General features: G+C 39.4%; 1 protein-coding gene across 5 annotated transcripts in view; it reads right to left on the bottom strand.

The window, feature by feature from the left end:
* Window positions 1–21,876, bottom strand: part of cdk6 (cyclin dependent kinase 6) — a 78,472-nt gene that overhangs the window by 33,891 nt on the left and 22,705 nt on the right. For 4 of the 5 annotated variants that reach the window (XM_088600546.1, XM_088600543.1, XM_088600544.1 and 1 more), the window contains 2 exons: window positions 18,990–19,157; window positions 18,240–18,278 (listed from right to left, as the gene is read on the bottom strand). In XM_088600546.1, the coding sequence (XP_088456672.1) occupies window positions 18,240–18,278; window positions 18,990–19,157 (207 nt within the window). The remainder of the gene's footprint in view (window positions 1–18,239; window positions 18,279–18,989; window positions 19,158–21,876) is intronic. The other variant, XM_088600548.1, reaches the window with a different exon arrangement.

The raw sequence follows: 21,876 nt of genomic DNA, 5'->3' as shown, positions 1-21,876 counted from the left end.
AGAAAAGTTGGAAAAGTAAACGTCAGGTATCCCTTTAACTGCAGAATATGGTGGTGATAGCAGGGCAATGTGCAGTAAAATACAGCAAAGTCCCACTAAAAGCATGGTGACTGAATGAAAGCATGGAAAGTCATAGAAAATATATTCTTGTATATGTCTTGCATTTACAAGAAATTTAAATGTGCGCTGTTTTTGAAGACGTGCTGTTTTGTAAAAGCTGGTAGACAGAAATCTCAATTCCACTCTAAAAACAGATTGGTTGCGCAAACACAGTGCAGAAGAAAGATGACCTCAGGCTTTCCAAAAATAAGAGCTTCAAATATTGCCAGAGCCAAGGAGGATGAATGTCTTGTGAAAGCTGACACATTGTCAGAGATGCACCAAGCCATGACTATCCAAGGTGACAATACTGGCCTTGAGTTATTAGGAACATATTATCTTTAGCAGATTTTGTTTTTCTCTAAATAGGCCTAAATAGTTTCATTTTTGTCCTAACACACCAGAAATCTCCATTTATATGAAATCTGGATGCCCTCACGACATCTCTCTGCAGCTGAAGCCACTAAACCTGGCCTGAAGGACAAGCCTGATAAAGACCGTTAGACTAGTCACTAACAACCGGCAGATGAAGGAGTCCCGACCGGCTTATGATTAAATGACAACATTCTGCACATTCCTTTCTGGTGAGAAAGCAGTCTCACTTAGCTGGAGAATTGCAGCTATGCTATAGCTGAAGCCCCACTGACCAAGCAAATCCTTTCCTTGCAGGCCGCCAGCAAGAATCACTTAAAGTGCGTTTTGTGTTCTGTTGCACTTTGTTTTCAGAGAAAATAATTTATCTGACTTTATTTCCTTAGTATAACAAAAACAATAGAAGGCAGCCACTAAGAATTAGGCCTGCTGATGACATTTGGCTCCATGCCTATGTTTACACTCCCTTGCAGTGGGAGGGGGGAGGGAGGGATGAAAAGGGCTCTTTAAAGCAGACCTTGACATTCCTTTGAGCCAGAGCAGAATGAGACTTTTCACATTACAACAGGAGGTATCTACAGTACGGGACACATCGAAACTGAGAGGCTTGACCTTGTAGTACAAAGCCAAGAGAATTCACCTTTGCCTTTTTGCCACAGAGCAGAAAGTGGGACAGACAGCACTGATACCCATACACTCTCCATGTTCCGCAGTTCTGTCTCACAAATAGCGCTGTCGTATGACTCTGCCTGACAATGTGAGCATCACTACATCTCCCAAGGTCAACAATGTGCCACTGTCCAAGAAAAGAAAAGTGCAGCAGTAAGGTCAATAAACCACTACAGTGCACAAGAAGGAAGGAGATATTTGTTTTTTATTACAGAGAATGCAGAGAGCCATTTTTACTTTACCTGTTAAAAAGCGTGCTGTCAAGTACTTACAATCAAACTGAAGGCATCCCTTTCTTTGAGTGATTCCTGACTAGGAAATGAAAAGCAGTATAAGGAACAGTATGCTTGACTCTTAAGTTTCTGCACATTTAGAATGGCCACTGATACACTACTTACTGACACCCTGTTTAAATGTTACTAAATTGCATTTCATTAGGAGGATTCCCTTTGCTTCATTTCATCCACTACCTAAGTGTAGAAACCTGCCTGGATATTATGCAGCTTTATCATGTACAGTAGCAGATCAGGGAAATGAGTGAGGACATTTCTTCATCAGTTGAAATGAGGGTGGAATGTAAGAGGATTAGACTGAGCAAGCTTGAACCTAGGGAATGTATGGGACTGGTATCCAAACCATAGGACTTGTAATGACAATACGTAGTCGGGATCTTGATTTAATGACCTGTTATATAACAACTCCAGCAATTCAGTGCCCCCTGTAACTACAGTGGAATACCTGTTTGGAATTTCTGTCCAGGGGGAAGAGTGCCACCTACTGGGCCACTAACAGCAGCAGACAGGGTTTTCCTTGATTAGTCTTACGAAGCTCCTAGTATCTGGTATGATTTGGCTTCAAGATAGTTTTGCATTTTCACCCCGACTGAAATAATGTACATGAATAATGCTAAACCTTCCCTTGCCTTCTCCTTAACATATCATCCAGAAAGCCAGATCTTTTATCGTTCTTTAGCGGAGCTCAGGTCACATCACATCATAATTCAACCTGCTTCTCAAGAATGAGAACAACACTTTCTCTTTCAAAGCATATCCACCGAAAATAAATGCAATATAGAAACACATCAGCCAACATTTGCACAGACACTAAGACATTTGGTTTGGGGAAGCAATAATTTCAAATGCAGATGTGAGGTAAGGTATTCTATTTATACAGGAAAGGCTGTTTAAGTATAAGTTTCTAAACAAGATCATTTAGGTTTACTTAACTTCAGAGATGGGCAAGAGGTTGATTTGATGCACCATTCTCTGCATAAAAACAGTCAAATTTTTTTTTTTCTGGTTAAATCCTTGTTCCGTCATGTCATTTAAATTGACTGATGGCTGTTACTGGAAACATCACTCTTCAAAACACATAGTGCTAGGCTGTTTTTATTACATTCTTGTGGTTTTAGCAAACATATTTTTCAAATATGCAAATGCTGCTTTTCATAAGCTGTAACAATAAAAATAAATGATCGCGCTGTCAAAATGATTTTTACTGGTGGGGCATCTGAGGGTCTAAACTGATGAACACTCTTGCTGGATCCTACAGCCCAGACAAAATGGGTTTCTGTCATTTAGCAACGGTAACCTGGATTCTGCTGTACAAAAATGTTGCAGTTTCTTGTTCCACATTCAAGTTAATGTTATTGTTATTTTATATTTGCATGATGATTTTGTCCTTGGAGTATACATGTACTTGATTCACATCCTGGTCATGGCACGGTTATCTTACAGCTTATTACAGTACAATAATGTCGTAGTAAGCACTTAATAACAGTTTATCGTACATTCTTCTGGACTAGATAATTATATCTGGACTGTCATTTGCTGGCAGTCAGTTTGTCTTTGCTAGGCAGTAGTGAGTCCCATGGCTTCTACAGTAGATGCCTTAGCTTTCATTTCGGTGCTGTGGGTTCATAGGGTTGCAAGTTTAAACATAACACAAATCCGGGTACAAACCAGAGATCAGAGATCCCCACTCAACCCATCTAACCTATTGGCTGCTAGTGGCTAATTCCAATCCAATGATATAATCAAGCCTTTTCTTGAAGGAAGCTTGGATCATCTTCAAAAACATACTGTAGGTTGTTCCAGAAGTACCCCCTGTTTCCATTATATCGACTCTGTCAGCGCCTTTGAAGATTCTACGTATTTGAATCGAGTCTCTTCGTAGTCTTCTCTGTTCAAAACTAAAAAGATTTAGCTCTTTTAGCCTGTCAGAGCAAGACATTCCTTTGAGCCTTTGATGTTGTGGAAGATGCACACATTGTCTTCTTCCCTTTCCTGCTAGTAAGATGTTTTAAGCAGTAAGTCAAGTCGAATAAGAACTGTGCATTCCAAATTGGCAGGGCATAACAAATATCAAAGAACTGGAAATTCCGACTAGAGAAGTTTGTTTTTGCTACAGACAAATAATAAGATCTACAGATAGTCTTTTTAATACAGCCAGAAAACTGAACAGCCAGAATTTCTTAAGAAAGCTCAATTAAGAAAGGGGAATTCCATTATGAAAAGCAGAGCTTTAATAATAACAATTTACTGCATGCAGAACATAACACTTGGGAAAAACACATTTTATTTGTTGCTAAACATGTATCTGCCTCTACAGCCTGCGCTAACTTGAACATAATTCGTTTTTCCAACCATGTGCTTGCAGTTTGCGCAAAACACTGGGAAATAAATGTTTTTCAGAGAAAAAAATTACTGCTTGTCAGGCAACTTTGCTGCATCTGAAGTGGTGTTTGCCAAAGGTCTCTGAAGTGGACAGAGTCATTGAGAGAACAAGGAAGCAGCATTTCAGGGAACTCAATTTGGCAACATGCTGGTCTGTGTCCTTACACATAGAAATGGGAACGCTATCAGTCTAGAACACAGGTGATTGTCCTGAACTTTACCTAATAATCCATCTTTGCAATCAGTGTGGTAGAATATATACTGTAGCATATGTCTGGAGTCCTGTCACTTTCTTGAAAGAAGACCATGCGAATGGTAACAATATAGCTGACCCAGCCAGAGGAAAGATATATGAAGTAACAACTGAGTTGAGGCATAAACAGTATACAGTTAAAAACTGCACAACTGTTGCCAAAGTATGCACAGCTTAAAGGAATGTTACTTGGGGCCCTTACTCAGTGAACAAAGAGAGCTCAGTTTGGCTCTTTTTCCCTAGTGCTACCACATCCGCACATCATTAGTTGGAAAATTCCTGATACATGCTGTAATTTTTTTTGTGCTTTTTTCTTCAGTACAGGCAAGGCTTCAATATCCAGATGCCATTTTCCCCCCCAATCAGTCCCTTACAGCTTGGCCCCCTGCCATTCCCCTTCAACAATTAATACAGATGAACAAAAATACAGTACACTCCTTGACAACTGGCAAAGCCTCACAGGAAATACCAAATAAAAACTTTATTGTGTATTGTTTCACTATTTTGTCCATCCTCGGGCCACCCTATTTTTGGTGTAGTTTCTACATGCATGCTTAATTTGGAAGCAGTATCACAACATTCCCCAGATATGTCGCACAACATATTTTCCCATCTTTTTGCAGTGCTGCCCTTTTGTCTTGCTGAAAAAAAAAGATTCCAAAGGAAGCCAGTTAAAATATTGTACATAAACATGGGCTTACAATGCACAAAATAGGTGTTCTTAGTGAGGGGGATTTATTATATGTATCATGTTTTCCTTTCACTCGATAATACAATAATAATTCCTTACACTTAAGCACTTTCCTGGACGCTCCACTCGAAGCGCTTTACAGGTAATGGGGATCCCCTTCACCACCACCAGTGTGCAGCCCCACCTGGATGATCCGACAGCAGCCATAGTGCGCCAGAACGCTCACCACACACCAGCTCTCAGTGGGGAGGAGAACAGAGTGATGAAGCCAGTTCAGAGATTGGGATTACTAGGAGGCCATGATTGGTACAGGCCAGGGGGAAATGTGGCCAGGACACCGGGGTTACACCCCTACTCTTTTTGAGAAATGCCCTGGGATTTTTAATGACCACAGAGAGTCAGGACCTTGATTTTACATCTCATCCAATGAACAGCCTTAGTTTTCCCAGGAGTCTCCCATTCAGGTAATGACCAGGCTCACAGCTGCTGAGCTCCAGTGAGCTGCCAGTTCCGAGTTGCAGGATGATATAGCTGTCAGCTATATCATATATAAATATATTTCTATTTATTTGGAAGATACTTTTACACAAAGCAACTTACATTTACTGTATGAGACCATATAAAAGGCTACAAATGAGAGAAGGCCATTCAGCCTAACTAGCCCATTTGGAAGTTACTTGTTAATTGATTCAAATATGTCAGTTAGCTGCTGTTTGAACAAAGGCATGGTATCGGCTTCAACAACATGGCTGGGTAGCTTGTTCTACTCTGCAAGTGCCTGCTGCTTTCAGATTTAAATGCACTTGCATGTAGTTTCCACTTGTGCCTTGTGTTTCACTGCACATTCTGAGACTGAGAGCTGTGTGTTTTTACTGGAACAATTCAGGTAAAGTGCAGGTACCTTGCTCCAGGGTATGTTAATGTCTTAACTGGGATTTGAATCCACAACCTTCCATTTACAAGTCAAGAACCATAGCTACTACTGAAGGTGACACCATGACTTCATTCAAACAGTAGATAAATGAGATCCTTGCAAATAAATTCATTGTCGGTATAGAAAAAAATTACCAATTTCAAAATAAGCATAACATTGTGATGTTTGTGAGAGTTGCATAAGTCACCGTGTTGAGGCAACTTGCATTCGAGTTCCCACAAATTGCCATTAAATGGTTATTAAATGAGCAGGAAGGGATGCGTCCCTTCCTGCTCACTGGTCTCCGTGATGACTAATGTACTGGGGTGTGCGAGTGTATAAATACAGCTGGTGTAGCAGACGTTTCACTGCAGAAATGTTCCAATGCGATCTGCAACCAGAGTTAACAAGTAAGTAGTATTTGTCAGCAAAACCATCTCAAAGTAAAGCGCAATATTTCTATTGGATTAAAAGAGATGTATTCAAAGGCCTGCTTGTTTACAGTGTCAGAGGGCCGCACACATCACTGGACGTTTTGTTGCCTCCCTCTGAATCACAGAACAAGGTGCTGCACTTACTGTACCTGGAAATTCTGTCTCTTTTGTGATGCAAATTGGAGGTTCTACAAGTTACTGTGTACATTATACTGTGATTGTACATTTCCTGAAATGCACTCATCAGTGCTGATTCTTTCTAACCCCTAAATATGAAAATCGCACTGCAGTTCCCCTTTAACAGTCACATTTGCTCCGCATACTGGGCCAGCCCATCTCTCATTAACCTTACTAACACTCCTGTAACCTAATGGGCTTCAGACTCGCTGACCTCGTCCGCCCTCCTGCTTATTTATTTTAGTTACCACCCAGCCCCAGCCCACTCCAATCACTCCAAACAATGAAACCCTCCGCTTACTGTAAATGATACAAACATGTCTTGAATCTATGAATGACTCCACCGCATTTGGCATGATGTGTCATCCTTTCTAAGTACTGGAAATATCCCTCTGTCAATTAGAAAATAGAAACAACAAGATAAAAAATAAACAATATAAATGTTTCCACATTCACTGGTACCTTAAGTTACTACTGTATATTTGGCACATACGCTATTCCTGCATTACAATAAAACACAGCTATTGTATTTATTCCTCTGCTGGTAAGTAGTATTGAATTTAACCACACTTCTCCTTGATAGAGGGGACATTTTATTAAAATTAGGTGATAAGCCAGTAAATGGCACCCACAATGACATTTCCAGTCTCAATATTCAACTTATGATGTTTTTATTTATATTCAGTCAAAATTGACGTTATTAGAGTTTGTTGCAAATGCTACTGTATATTATGTGGTTCCTTTTGTTGACATAATACCATTTATAAGGACTTTTGTTGCAGCTTTTTACATGAAATGCAATGAAACACAAATCTTACTTTGTAAGGAAGTTAAATTATGATTTGAAAGCAACATTCTAGAGACTCAGGGTGTGTTTCTTACCACAAAGTTATGCTTAAAGGCCCAGATTTTGTTGGTAGAAGGTTTACTCATAAGTGGTTTCCAATTGAACTACTTTTGCAGCATTCCAAACTAGTTTTTATTTCATTATGTCCTTCCTTCCAGATAAGCCTTTTCAATCTGATACAATTTTTCTATTTGCACATATCTGACCAATTTGACAAATTCTGACCATACGTTTTCTAACTTTAATGTCCATGCTTATTAGAAAAGCCCTTACCAACTTTGGAAAATCAGGATCACAGTCCCAATGACATTTGTCCTGATATTGAGAAGTCTGTTTTTCTGTTCAGTGAAAAACAGCTTTGTTACTCTGCAACATCGTAGATACTACAACAAATTTTGGTCATGCTTTGAGAAACCATCTGTTCATTGCCTGTATTTTACAGCTTCGTTGCATAAAAACAGATCCAAAAATGACCTTATTATGAATCTTTACAGCGTCACAAATACAGCCTTTGTGAAGAGGAGCAGTTGATGCCGTTGGGCCCGAAGTCTATGTGATTTAATGAGTAGCCTGACAATTCAAGGACTAAAGTCCCAAACTAATTGACCAGACAACCAATTGGTTGTCTGAGATAAACATAATAATAATTGCTTACATTTATATAGCGCTTTTCTGAACACTCCACTCAAAGCGCTTTACAGGCAATGGGGATCCCCTCCACCACCACCAATGTGCAGCATCCACCTGGATGATGCGACGGCAGCCATAGTGCGCCAGAACACTCACCACACATCAGCGATCAGAGTAATTAAGCCAATTTATAGAGGGGGATTGTTAGGAGGCCATGATTGATAAAGGCCGATGGGAAATTTGGCCAGGACGCCGGGGTACACCCCTACTCTTGTCGAGAAACACCCTGGGATTTTTAATGACCACAGAGAGTCAGGACCTCCGTTTTATGTCTCATCCGAAGGACAGCGCCTGTTTTTACAGTATAGTGTCCCCGTCACTACACTGGGGCATTAGGACCCACATGAGCCGCAGGGTTAGCGCCCCCTGCTGGCCCCACTAACGCCTCTTCCAGCAGCAACCTTAGTTTTTTCCAGGTCGTCTCCCATCCAGGTACTGACCAGGCTCACACCTGCTTAGCTTCAGTGGGTTGCCAGTTGTGAGTTGCAGGGTGATATGGCTGCTGGCATTAGTGCCTTTAATGCCTTAATAACATAAGGCATTAAAGACCCTCTTTAATATTACCATTAGTTAAGTCACACAAGTTTCCAAAAGCCCTCTGCTTCTTAGTAATGAGAGGTCAAACCTGTTAGAGCTGGGTCAGATGGGAATCCCCTGAGCTGCAGGCATGGAATCTTATTCTTTATTCCTGTCTGGTACCTGCCGCACATGGCAATAGCCGCTGTCATGCTTGGATTTCTTAAGCAAAAGAGCAATTTATTCCATATCTTCCGGTTCCCACTATTCCTTCAGGCCCACAGCTGTGTAAAGAGGTGGCTTTACTATCCTAGGCTTTTCCAAAGGTAAAAGAGCAAGCCCCACCTATTTAGAAACGCAATGTCAGGCCGGTATGACAATGACAAAGTAATGAATAATAATAATTCCTATAATAAGTGCTTTACAGTTAATGGGGATCCCCACCACCACCACCACCTGTGGGCAGCCACACCTGGATGATGCAACAGCAGAGATACTGTGCCAGAACGCTCACCACACAGCAGCTCTCAGTGAGGAGGAGAACGGAGTGATGAAGCCATTTCAGAGATGGGGATTATTAGGAGGCCATGACTGATGAAGGCCAGAGTGAAATTTGGATGGGAAATATGGTTAGACCCCTACTCTTTTAGAGATACGCCCTGGGATTTTTAATGACCACAGACAGTCAGGACCTTGGTTTAACATCTCATCTGAAGGACAGGGCATTTATAGGAAGGAAGACACCTCCTGCAGCACTGTGGCCCTGTGACACTATTTAATCAATTTCCCTTTGGGATCAATAAAGTCTTATCTATCTGTCTATAGTATACTAGGGCATTAGGACCCCCACACAGTGCAGGGTGAGTGCCCCTTGCTGGCCACACTAACATCTCTTCCAGAAGCAAACAGGTCTCCCATCCAGGTACTGGCTAGGCTCAAACCTGCTGAGCTCCAGTGGGCTGCCAGTTGCAAGCTGCAGGGTGATATGGCTGATGGCTGTTTCTGAGGATATACTGTCTACCCCCTCAAGATGACTGGCCTCTTGATGCTTTGCATTGTTTATTTCAGTGAGAGGATATGATGAAAAACACTCCCAAAGAGTGTTAAAGTGAGAACTGGTGGCACCCTAATTCTCAGAACACATTAAAACAAAAATGTAAGGTGGTTAGAAATGTAAGGATTTTTTTAACTTGGCTACATTATTTCCCATCGGCCTTTATCAATCATGGCCTCCTAACAATCCCCCTCTATAAATTGGCTTAATTACTCTGCTCTCCTCCCCACTGAGAGCTGATGTGTGGTGAGCGTTCTGGCGCACTATGGCTGCTGTCGCATCATCCAGGTGGATGCTGCACATTGGTGTTGGTGGAGGGGAGCCCCATTACCTGTAAAGTGCTTTGAGTGGAGTGTCCAGAAAAGCGCTTTATAAGTGTAAGCAATTATTAAGCAATTATTATTATTTAGAATTTAAAATATACATAATTATTTTCTAGTAAGTACTGATTTGATCAAAACAGCAAACTACATGCAACTGATCTTTAGTAAGAGAGATTTATATTCATCCATCCATTTTCAAACCGATTCTTCCAATACAGGGTTGAGGGGGAGCCAGAGCCCGTTCAGGCAAGCAATGGGAGCAAGGCAGGATACACTCTGGATAGAATGCCAGTCCATCGCAGGGCAGACAGCACAAACACGTGCACACTCACACCTAGGGCCAATTTTCCCAAAAGCCCACCAGTATGGAATGTGGGAGGAAACCGGAGGACCTGGAGGAGACCCACACGAACACAGGGAGAACATACAAAGTCCATGCGAGTAGCGGCCCGGGTCTGGAACTGAACCCTGAGCTTCTGCACTCTGAGGCAGCAATGCTTACCATCCGTGCCATAATTTCATTGGGAAAGGGTTTCACAAGGGAAATCAATCAGTGTTGCATTACAGAGAGTAAACATGGTCATTCAATGTCACTATTCAATGTATAGTCACTTGGCCAGCGCTAAGTCACAAGCCAGAATGTCATGTTTTTATCGGCTGAGGACGTTTGCCAGCTTTAATTTCTGTTACAAGAAGATTATAAATAGTATAATTCAACAAAAGTCAGTGCTGCTTTCCACAGCCAGGTGAGCCGACATAATAATTATGCTTTCCCTTTCTAATCGTTGGCTCATTTAATCACTACTAGAATTTAATCGAATTACTGAATAATTTATTCTTCATAAGAATAGTAGTAAACAGTAGTAAATGTACTGTACTTGCACGCACTGGATGAAGCCAACAGTGGCAAACATATGATGAAATGAAATGCTGAATTACAGTTGCTCTGGTTATCTCACTGTAAAGATGGTAATTAACCAGTAGGCTTCAGGAATACAATCATACCAACAATACATCTCAGTCATAAAATCAGCAAAGCTGATTACAGAGCAAATTGTAATTTGATTTTATGAGAAACACCAAACTGACTCATGAACCCATTGTTTTCTGAGCAAGATGTGGAAGAGATGTGTAGAATGTTAACTATGATACTTGAAGATAAATTGAGCTGCATCAAAAAGATGTTAACTGATGATATATTCAGAGCTTTTAAAAAAAAACCTATTTGTACTGCAAAAACTGATTGATGACAAGTTAACTATTGTTAATGCTCAAATTCTACTGTTAAAGATTTGTTAAATTATGGTATTAAAACCTGATGATAATCTACATAACAGAAGTCACCGAATCAACACAGAGGTTGGAGAGGTCCAGCATGTCTCATAAAATATACTTTTGATAGGAAATTTTTCTTAAATACTTAACATGTGGGTTTAATCACAGTTGAGAAATCAAAAAAAAGAAATACCGTTACAAATTAATATAACCACATATTTTGCAGTTTCCTGAAAAGTCACTAGTATTTATTTAGTTTCCCTATAAACATGGTGCATGTGGTACTTCTAAAGCTTTCTGTCACTGAATCTGTTCTTTTAAAATACTTGTATTGGTTGTGTTACATAGAGAAGGGTACAGAATTTTCCTTTGAAACATTTCAGGCATTTCAGGCATTGGAAAACGAATTCACCTAAAATGAACTTCCAATGTAATGTGGCTATTCACCCAGTAAAATACTGTATCTCTCTTTAACTGCAAAACAAACTCCAGTTGCTTCTGCTATATGATCTAATGGCATGCATCCAATACTGTTGATAGTGATGAAAGACAAGAGATAGCAACTTAACTGAAAGCAGCATTTCACTGGACTTCATAATCCTTCAGAAAACATGTTATGTGTTGTTAATTGTCAATGACTGAAAAACTGAAGTGCCTTGATAAGCATTACTGTTATTTTAGTTATCATATTCAACATGCGTTGTTTTAACGTAAAATCCTTTATCCTAAGGAAGTTTTTTTTTCCTTCACCAAATTGTTTTTTCATTCATCTTAATGACTCTAAATACATTGTTTGCCAAATGCTGTATGTATGTGTTTTTGAGTTTTTGTGCCTCAAGGCTTCACCATTATTGTGTCATGTTTTTGTGACTGAAGACTCTACACAACTGTTGTTACGTACAGCTTACACTTTCGGTTTTGAATTCACTAATAGAAAGCAAATCGTGGAAACAGGCCTCTTATAGACACTGTAGAGCTTTGCAAGGTCAGACTGTTTATTCTAGCCTGAATTCTTTCCCACTATAAAAGGTAGTTTAAAATGCCACATTCCAGCAGTGATGCCAGTAAGCCACTGAAGCACATTTTCCCACAAGAATTGTAACAGTACTTTTACCCAACAGCTTTTCTGTGTGACTCCACAGCCGTATTAACATCTCACAATGATGTTAAAGCCATAGCAGATTCACAAACAATGTGCAATAATGTGAAACGGCTCTGTTCAGACATGGTAAGGAGTTCACCCACAAGCCACAGCCCCGCTCACAGACATGCAAGACTGAGATTCAGAGCAAATTCCAATACAACCTTCAAAATCCCTTGCGTAACAATAATAGAATCATTTTACGAACAAAACAAAGCCATTTGTCCCAGGTGTCCCTTTTGGTGACTAGTAGCGAAGTGAATGAAGAACTCATCCAGACATTTCTTGAAAAAAACCTGAGAATCTACTTCAGACACATGGCAGAGTCGTTTGTTTCAGAGCCCTACAACACTGGCTGTATAGAAAATGCCTCCTGGTGCTGTAGCTCACGGTTCACAGTTGGTTCTGAAGAAGTACACTGAGTTGAGCACAACACTCCTTTAAAGGATTTTGAATATTTGAATCGAGTCTCCTCATAGTATTGGACATTTCCCTTAACCCCTGGAACCCAGTTGCTCTTGTAAGGCACAGTGATATCTCTTTTGTAAAAGGGTGACCAAAACTGCACACAATATTCTAAATATGGTCATACAAGTGGATTGTACAATTTTAACATCTTTGATTTTAATTTTGCACTTTTACATGGATACACTGACCTTCTGTTTTGACATTTTCCCCACACTGTCTAGACAATGTAGAGGTTTTTTCATAAATAGCTCAGTGTTTCATATCTTCCATTTATACATCATGCTGCTCCCTGCCTATTATTGTCTGTACTTATCTCTATTTAATATCAAGTAATAGGCTTATTCCATGCTGAAAAGAGAAGAAAGAAAACACAATGTTTCGGCTGTGGAGCCTTCTTTGGGTCAACAGCCGAAACGTTGTGTTTTCTCTCTTCTCTTTTCAGCATGGAATAAACTTATTACTTGTTCCTTTGCAGCCTGCGCATGCTTACCCAGCTCCCCACCTGAACTACATTTAATATAATCTGCAAGGTACGTGTATTTGTCCAGTCTTTAATTTTATCTAAGTCTTTCAAACTTGCAGCTTCAAGAGTGTTTGCTAACCCTCCTAATTTAGTACTTCACTGATATAGATTACTGATATAGATTTGGGAGAACTTGGTCAAATTCCAGAGACTTGAGGTTACTAATTGCATGACACCAATTGTAGCATTTCGTTCTTATTTGCACTCATGGTTTTCTATCCAATCCAAGATTTCTTGATCCTAACCTCATACTACCTAAAATGTCTACTGCCTGCAATTTTAGGATTAATCTTTCATGAGGAACTTTATAAAATGCGTTCTGAAAATCTAAGTGTATGCTCTATGTGTGTCCATTAGTGATGTTGCAATCAGGATAATTATCTCCCAGGATTTTATTTCCAAATAGAAATGTCACCTTGTATCTGCAGGCTTAGGTCGAAAATAATCATTTCCACAACCTTAAACAAATAATAATACAAGTAATATATGTCTATAATTACTTCTGTACAATTTTGTCACATTATATTGATGGACAGTCCTTTGGTGCTGTGCCTGTAATGACTGCATAATAACGGTTTTTCAGTCACTTAAAGCCTCCCTTTTCTCACACTATTTTTTCTTTGAGAGATAACATACAGAAAATAGTTTCTGTGAAAGCACTATAGCTTTGCTTTCTAAACTTAAGAGATATTTCGCTTTTATACACAAGTCCCACATTTCTCTCAAGTAATTTCTTTATACAAATGCCAATGAGATAATGAGACATGATAAAAGGTTTTCTAAGAATACAATCACAATGAAATATTTTCCTATTCTTTCACACTATTCCCAGATCAGTCAAAATACAATGCTTACGAATTTGAATGAAACACTGATCATATAGAAGATCTGTATTTTTTCCATGTACAGCAGTTACACTACAGGGCATACCACAGCAGGTGACTGCACACCTGCGACTCTCCATCACTTGCACAGTAGCACCTTCCTCATTATGTTTGACTGTGATTGCAGACACACTCCTTCATGGGCTTTTGTGTCACTAAGCACTTTACTTCTTCCATAGTTCGGGTTTTATAACCTCCCATGCGTGGACTATGATTAAAATGGAAGTTTGTATGGGATGAGCTAATCTTGAGTTCCTAGGGGTGGGTTTCATCCAAACAAATGCAGAGATACTTAATATGCGACTAAGAAAGGCCAGGAAAGGGGTGTAAGCAAGTTGCCTTAAAACCAGCACCGGGAAAGAGGCGAAGTCAATGTAAACTGCAGAAGCCTTCATGGCATTTTTTGTCATTTACATGATAAACACACAGAATTCAATTTTATCGCATCAGGGATGTTTTGATTGGTTATAACCAAACACAAGATGCCCTACATATAAGTACAGTAGATGTTCGATGAAGCAGCTTTTATTGAACCATAAGACTTGATTCTAAAAATCTAAAAAAAAGTTACTTTGTGCAATTCCTGAATATTCACGTTTTCTGAACTACATTACTGTCATGGAAAGGTTTAAGCTTCTATGCAGATATGAAATCTCCACCCAAGTGCACATTATTAACACATTAAAAGAAGGCTTTATGCTTTAACAGGTAAATATAGCTCATATTGTTTCCCATTTCACAATAGTTCTTTATTTTTAGAGCACTTTTCTTTTCCTGCTTTTTTTCTTTTTTTTTTTGTTGGCTGCTAGCCTACATGATGATGAATCCATAAACAATTGGTTCATTTACACTGATTTCTAATTTAGATAGCAAAAGCAGATAACCACAACCTTGTTTTGTGTACAAAGTGGTACAGAGATGCTCATGAACCAAAACAACTAAACAAACAGGCAAATCTGAAACTTGCAGGTTGTGGTGCAACACCTGAATAGGATGATTTTAGCTTATTTTAGCTTATCATCTGCAGTAAGAAGTTCAATGAAGATAAAAAACAGCTGATCTGGACTATGTTTCCTAACTTACCGTTTAATTAAAAAATAGCATCAGCTGAAAATAATCAAAGTCAAGCAGATACTGTATATAAACGGGAAAAAAACAAGGAGTGCATCTGAAATATTTTATTTGTTCTTTGTTATTCTCTGAAATTTCTTTTATGTTGACACAGTTACGTTTTATTGAAATCATGTGAAGAAACCTCTTCTGAAAAAACATTTTAATGCACCAACTGGGGGAAAAGTTTGATGCAGAATCTTACAAGACAGAATATAAGGCTTCACAGAAGGAACATACAGAATTCCTCAATTGAAGACTCCTTCACCAGCATCCTTCAATCAATGATCAGGACAGAAAAGTGTCTTCACAAGAATTTGTGCAGGACCAATTTATCCATATGACAAGGAAAAATGTGAGTAGGAGCTCCAAAAAGAATCCTATGAAATGAGTATGATAATATATATGATGAGTAAGAAAGTTAATACCAGGAAAGTGCAGGTGATTCATCATAAGCAACTGACTTTAGAAAACTAAAAGGAACTAAAACGTTACAACCGAGAGGCCAGTCTAGCTGGTCCATTTGCTAGTAATTGATTAGAGAGTCTTATCTGGTCATTTCACAAAAGAGGCCAGGGTATCAGCTTCAACAAGGAGACCGTTAGAAACCCACACATTCCTTTGAATATGTTAATAAAGTGCAACCAGAATGTTTGCTTACGAAGTTCCAAAAAGTTAAGATATTGCCGGCACCATTGTGCATACACCTCATTTTAAAAATGCAGAGAATTACAATACTATGGCATGTACTGTATTTCTAAATTCTACACAAGTAAGGACCTCCTGATTAGCACTGCTGTCTGGTCTGCAAGCAGAGTGTCAAAAGATATCTTTAGAGAAACAGAGGCAACAGAAAGGATCACATTCACAAAGATTAGGGGGAAAGTCTTCCTCCCCCACTACGCCTCAGGGTTTCATTTTAGACCCATCCTTTTAGTTGCCATGCACAACAAAAGATCTGCAAGGAGACTAAACTCGTGATGAAACAATCAATTACAGAAGAACAATAAATGACACCATACAGAATTGTTTGTGAACTGCTAATCACACCAGGGCCGTTCCAAATGGGTGGTCTGATTTGCATTTAGGCACCTTACTCTCCCACAACAAGGCAGTTGGAGACAAGAGGGAACAAGAGAAAGGGAGAGACAATCAAGAACATTTAGGAATGTCAGGGAGAAGGCCATGAAATTATGCACATAAGTGGATAAGATCAACCATCATGTGAGCAAAGACGACTATACCACCTCCTTAACACACACAAACACACATCAGAGACTGCCTAGCATTGGTGAAATGCAGTAGTACAAAAAAAGCTACCACTTTTTACAACGATGGTAAAACATTTTTTAGACAAACTGAAGACAACACCATGTTTTAACAGTTTCTAGTTTCTGTCTTCACCTTTAAACTGCAAGAGCAAGGTTTCCTGAAAACTGACAGTTAACGCTTCTGTAGCTTCAAACGTTAATTCTGCATTCATCTGCTAATTTTAAATCATGAGGGTATAAATGAATCACTGAAAGATATGCTACTAGAGAAATGAATGGCCTGCTAAAACAGAGAAGGAGGAAAACCAGAAACCCCTGTTGTTTTACTCATTACATTCCTCCTAGATAGTAATTCAGTTCTAGGAATTAGTCCGCTAATTAAAACGGCTATTTTATGACTGTTATTAATTCATGAATGTTACTCTACCTTTTATGCATTATGCTTTCACTGTAATAAGATTTAATAAGGAGATCTGAATGAACCTGGATATGAGCTGCTTAGCATCTCACAGCAAAAAAAAAACACTTCTTGATTTTAGTCTTTACTTAAAAGAATTTGTTCCCTGAAGAAGAAGACCTTGTCTTGTGAACTGGAGGCACCAGTCTTGTGAACTGGAGGCATCTGCTCAGGCAGCAATTAGGTTAGTCACCTGTAGCTGACAACTGCTTCAAGATATAGACAACCTGCTTGTCCCAAAAGTTAAAGAAAAAAATCTATGCGTAAACTGGCAGGACTAAATAGAATCCAAAATAGCAAAGGCTTTGATGAAGTGATTTTACAAAATAGTCTTAACAGTGATTTCTTTGCCAATTTTAAACCTGATTGAGCTGAACCAGACAGCAAAATTCTACAGATTCCGCAGCTATTGAGAAATTACGCAGAATAACTAACTGGAGCCAATTCCTGTATAAGGTATTGTTTTGCATGCCACGTAACGCTATGGAGTTTAAACAGCTTTTGTCACTTTTTTTTTCTAAAACATGAAGAAAAAACATAACACATTTGTCTACGCCTGGCACCTTAACAATCTACACCTGGGAGGCAGAAACTGTAGATTCAGAAGAGAATATGCACTTGAAAATGCAATCCAACAAAAAAGTGGGTAAAAAACTCTTAATTGTGAATGTTAAAATAACAAACAAAAGATACATAATTAAGATGTATAATTATTAATCGCTCTCTCAGATTAGTAATGATATAATTAATGCTCCGATCTCCTTTTTTGGACAATGAGAAAGCTTAACACTTTGAAGCAATTGTCTGCAATGAAGCAAGCGATTTGTTAAAAGTCAGGTCTACAGTTTCAAATGGCATGCACTTCTTCTGAAAAAAAAAACCCACATTCACCTGAAAAATAAAACAGCTACGGACACAAGGGGAAAAAAAAAAGTCTTTCTGTGAGCTCTCCAAAGTTCTAGCCACATTTAGCTAACGCTACAATACATCTGAAGAAACACACCGGTCCTCAAAGCACGCCTAAGGAAACAGACCTGGAGAAACGTAAAACCTATTCAGCTTCCAACATATCTGCAGATATCAGAGTCATCTGCAAGAAAATCTGACTTCAAAAGGAAACCGAAAAGCTGCATCACCTTCCATCTCAAAAGGCTGTGTCTCAGGACCTGTTTTATTGCTTCATCTCGGCCACGGCTACTCTCTGGCTTGTCAGGCTCACAGTCGCAGCCTTCGTTCTCACTTTACAAAACGCATTATTTACAGGGCATCTCTGGCTGCATCTGATTGTGAGCTTTCAAGCTCATCCCAAGAGACCTCAGGCCCTTTTCACAGCAGCAACCTGCTGCACTCATCAACCCACCAGTGGGAATACATGGCCATTCATTGCTCTCACAAACCATTTTCCGCCCAGGAGCCTTCACTTTGATATTCCAGGTCTGCCCGATCCAAGCAAGCGAGAGAGAGAGAGAGAGAGAGAGAGAGAGAGAGAGAGAGAGAGAGAGAGGGAGAGAGAGAAAAAGAGATCAGGTTTTCAGAGGAAGGCTCACTAGCAAGCCTTTTGTCCCAGATGAACGGCTCCTTTGTTTTGAGAAAATGTGGGAGCAATAGCATTTTAAAGGCTTAAAAGGGATTCTTTCATATTCGAAAGCGACATGCTGTTATACCAAGAAAATAGATGCTTCACAACAAAGTCCACAAATTCCCCAAAACTAAAATGTTTAACAGTCACTCTCTCACCCTCCAGCATCTTGGTGAGTTCAGCACACTCATACAGAAGCTAACAGCCCCCCCCACCCCCAACGCCTTTCAAACAAACACGAAAGACACTTTTCAGATATTCAACACCAAAACGCAGTCTTAATTTTGTCACCTGTAGTTTTCTGGACTGTTACTGCAGAACGGGAGAAGAGGCTTAGTGAGATAAAGACAACGAGCCGCGGACCCTCGAACTGTTGGAGGTGTACTTTTGCCGACATCAGTCTAGTACCCTCATTTACCAATGCCGACTTAGCAACCAGAGAGTTCCCCGTTACTGTGATCTGTGGACGGAGGTTGTGTCAAAGAGATCGTTCCAGCCATACCAGACCCTCCTTCCATCGAAACAGGCATGCAGCGAGCGTGTGGCACTGTAGAGCCTGCGTACTTACCACAGAGGTTAGTGCCATCTGAAAGCTGTATATTCTTGCAAGGCCAAAATCAGCCAGCTTGATCTGTCCGCTGCTGGTGACGAGGATGTTCTGAGGTTTGAGGTCCCTGTGCACCACACGGTGTGAGTGAAGGAAGTCCAGTCCCTGTAGAAGCTGGAACATCATGTCCTGGAAGGGCAGGAGAGGGGGAGAGAAAATCTGGTCAAACACGATCTGTTGCGGCATCCCTGGATGAGCTGGGAAGATGTATTAAAGCATCACTATTTTTGTGAACACTTGACAAAAAAATGACCTGCCATATAAAAAGTCTACAAAAAGGCCCTCCTACACTAGGATGAAAAATACAACCTCAGAAATCAAATTAAAGTCGCAGGCAAATTCAATTTTACAAAGTAAGCCGCTTTTCTAGATGGGTAGGCAAAGAATGTAGTTTTCCAAAGCAAACTCATAAGTCATTCAGCTCACTTAAGACTGGATCTATTTTTCCACTTCTTCAAATATTCATACTAACAATCAAGCTGATCATAGCTTTATCAAGATTCACTTCAGACAAAAATTCAGTAAATATCAATTTTGAATTGGTGCACTCCTTACTTGGCTCTTTTTAGAAGACATTAAGTATTTACACATTTTCTTTCAAATCTGCACAGGAAAACATCTGATTATACGATTCTCACAAAACTTTACACAAAAGTCTGTACAATGGGAACTAGCTGGTGAATATGGCAAACACAGAAGAGTCTGATGCTATGCAAAAGTCCATTTTGTAGTCACAGAAATTGATTTAGGATGAGATTGGGATGACATACTGTATAGCATCCAGTAGATGTAATCACCCCTTTCCAATGTCAACATGTTACATTCCAAATAATGTATACAAATATTTTTTTAAATAATATTTTTAACCAAAACTCGTATGCTCAAGCTGAACACTTTTTTGAATGAAAGAAGTCAAACATCTCTGAGCTCTGTTCCAATGACACTGTACTACTCTATGGTGGACTTTGCCCTTGCCCCTATACATACAGCTCGTGGAAAGAACCGAGTCAAAAATGGGGTCAGATTAGTAAACCAAAACATGCTACTTGCACCCCTAAACAGTTTTATTGTGCACAATGTAGTTATAGAAACCTGCTAATCCTGTTCAGCAATGGTTGACAAATACGGGTACCAAGCTTGTACAAACCTGTACCAGTTCTATAAGCAAAGACATAACAGTAATTATTCAGCATTAGTCAGAGAATGCGCATTTTACATTTTAAATAACACATTTTACAGCCCCTACGTGAACAAACGGAAGCACGACTGATCACACTGATCAAACAAACAGAACATCAAAACTGAAAAGCAAATACAGTAATCACTCTGTTCAACAGACCTGGTTTTAGTGGACTTCAGATTTAATGGACAAAATCTACTACAGAGGAGTTTTGTCTGTAAAATTAGAAATACAGGACTGTCCGGCAGTGACGGACAAAATATATGGCAGTACAGTGATAGGAGACTTCTTTACAATGGGTGCTGTTTGCTTTATAAACTTTAGCACATTTTTAAGAACCAAACGTTTTTTAAAAATCACTAAAATCCTAACAATATATATACACCAATCTCCACAATATGCACAAATCATAAAATAAGGTAAAATGATATACTACATAGGTTTAAAATGGAGGAATATCAGTGGTGTCCTACAGGGGCAGGCAAGTTGCTTATGAAAAAAAAAAATAAGTCAAAGCATATCCAGTATATGTATCTATCTACCCATTTTCTAACTGCTGTATCCAATTCAGGGTCTCAGTGTAGCCACAGCCTGTCCTGGCAAGCTGTGGGAGCAAGAGAGGATACAGGACTGCAGGCCAATCTATCGCAGGGCCAACACACACAGTCACGCCAGGGCCACATTTCCCAGATGCCAGTTAACCTTGGGCTGTGGCTGTGCGACCCACCAAGTCCACCCGGGGCCCATACAACCCCATGCAGATAGTATCCCAGGTCCAGAATTGAACCCAGGGCCCCACTGTGCCACCCTGCCAGCAATAATATGTGTATAAAATATATCAATACTATATCAACTGCCTCATGTAATAGTGTGTTTTTGGGTTGTTTTTGGCTGAAAAAATATATTTTGTGATTTAACAGGGATTTGACAACGGACACCTTGATTAGTCTGTTAAATTGAGAGTCTCTTGTAGAGTATTTCTTAAATCTTTAAAGGACACCAATTAAACATATTTTGGCTGTAAGGATGCTAAGTCCTTTCAGGAATAATCGAATAGAGTCTTGTTCTTAGAATGTCAAAGCATAGCATTTTGGTGTGTACTGGTGGGTAACCTCTAAACAAATATGCTTAAGTATTCGCAGAAAAAATGCCTAAAATAAGTATGTGATGGAAATACAAAGAAAATGAAAACTACCTACTTGACCAATTTTATTACTGACATCAACATTTGAATGATATGACACCATACGGGTATATCTTGGGTGTACAAAATTTATCTTGTATCTTGGAAAGTACAAATCTGATATTCTTTCACTGTGCACAAGTATGCAAGCAAATATGCTCAGATTAGATCTGGGGTATGATATTGACCACAACACTGTTCCACTCAACTTATAGTTTGCATTTAAATTTGAATTGCTGAGAAATCCAACCTGTTTTTTTCAACAGCAATTGAAAATTTAATTGGTTTGTCACCTCTGTGGCAACCAGCACTAATAGGCACTAATTAATGCAAGCTGTTAATTTCCCCAAAAATGATACAGGTCTTTCTATAGAAATGTATCTAGTGTGTATGTTCGGATTTAGAAATAAAGAATAAGAAATCTGACTGACTTTCTTCAAATACATTTTGGAAAAAGTCCATCGAAACTGATACAACACAAGGCC

The sequence above is a fragment of the Lepisosteus platostomus genome, chromosome 12, assembly GCF_059453375.1.
Source record: "Lepisosteus platostomus isolate fLepPlt1 chromosome 12, fLepPlt1.hap1, whole genome shotgun sequence".
Lineage (NCBI taxonomy): Eukaryota > Metazoa > Chordata > Actinopteri > Semionotiformes > Lepisosteidae > Lepisosteus > Lepisosteus platostomus.
Note: the sequence above shows the minus strand (reverse complement) of the source record. Positions and strands in the feature narration are given on the sequence as shown.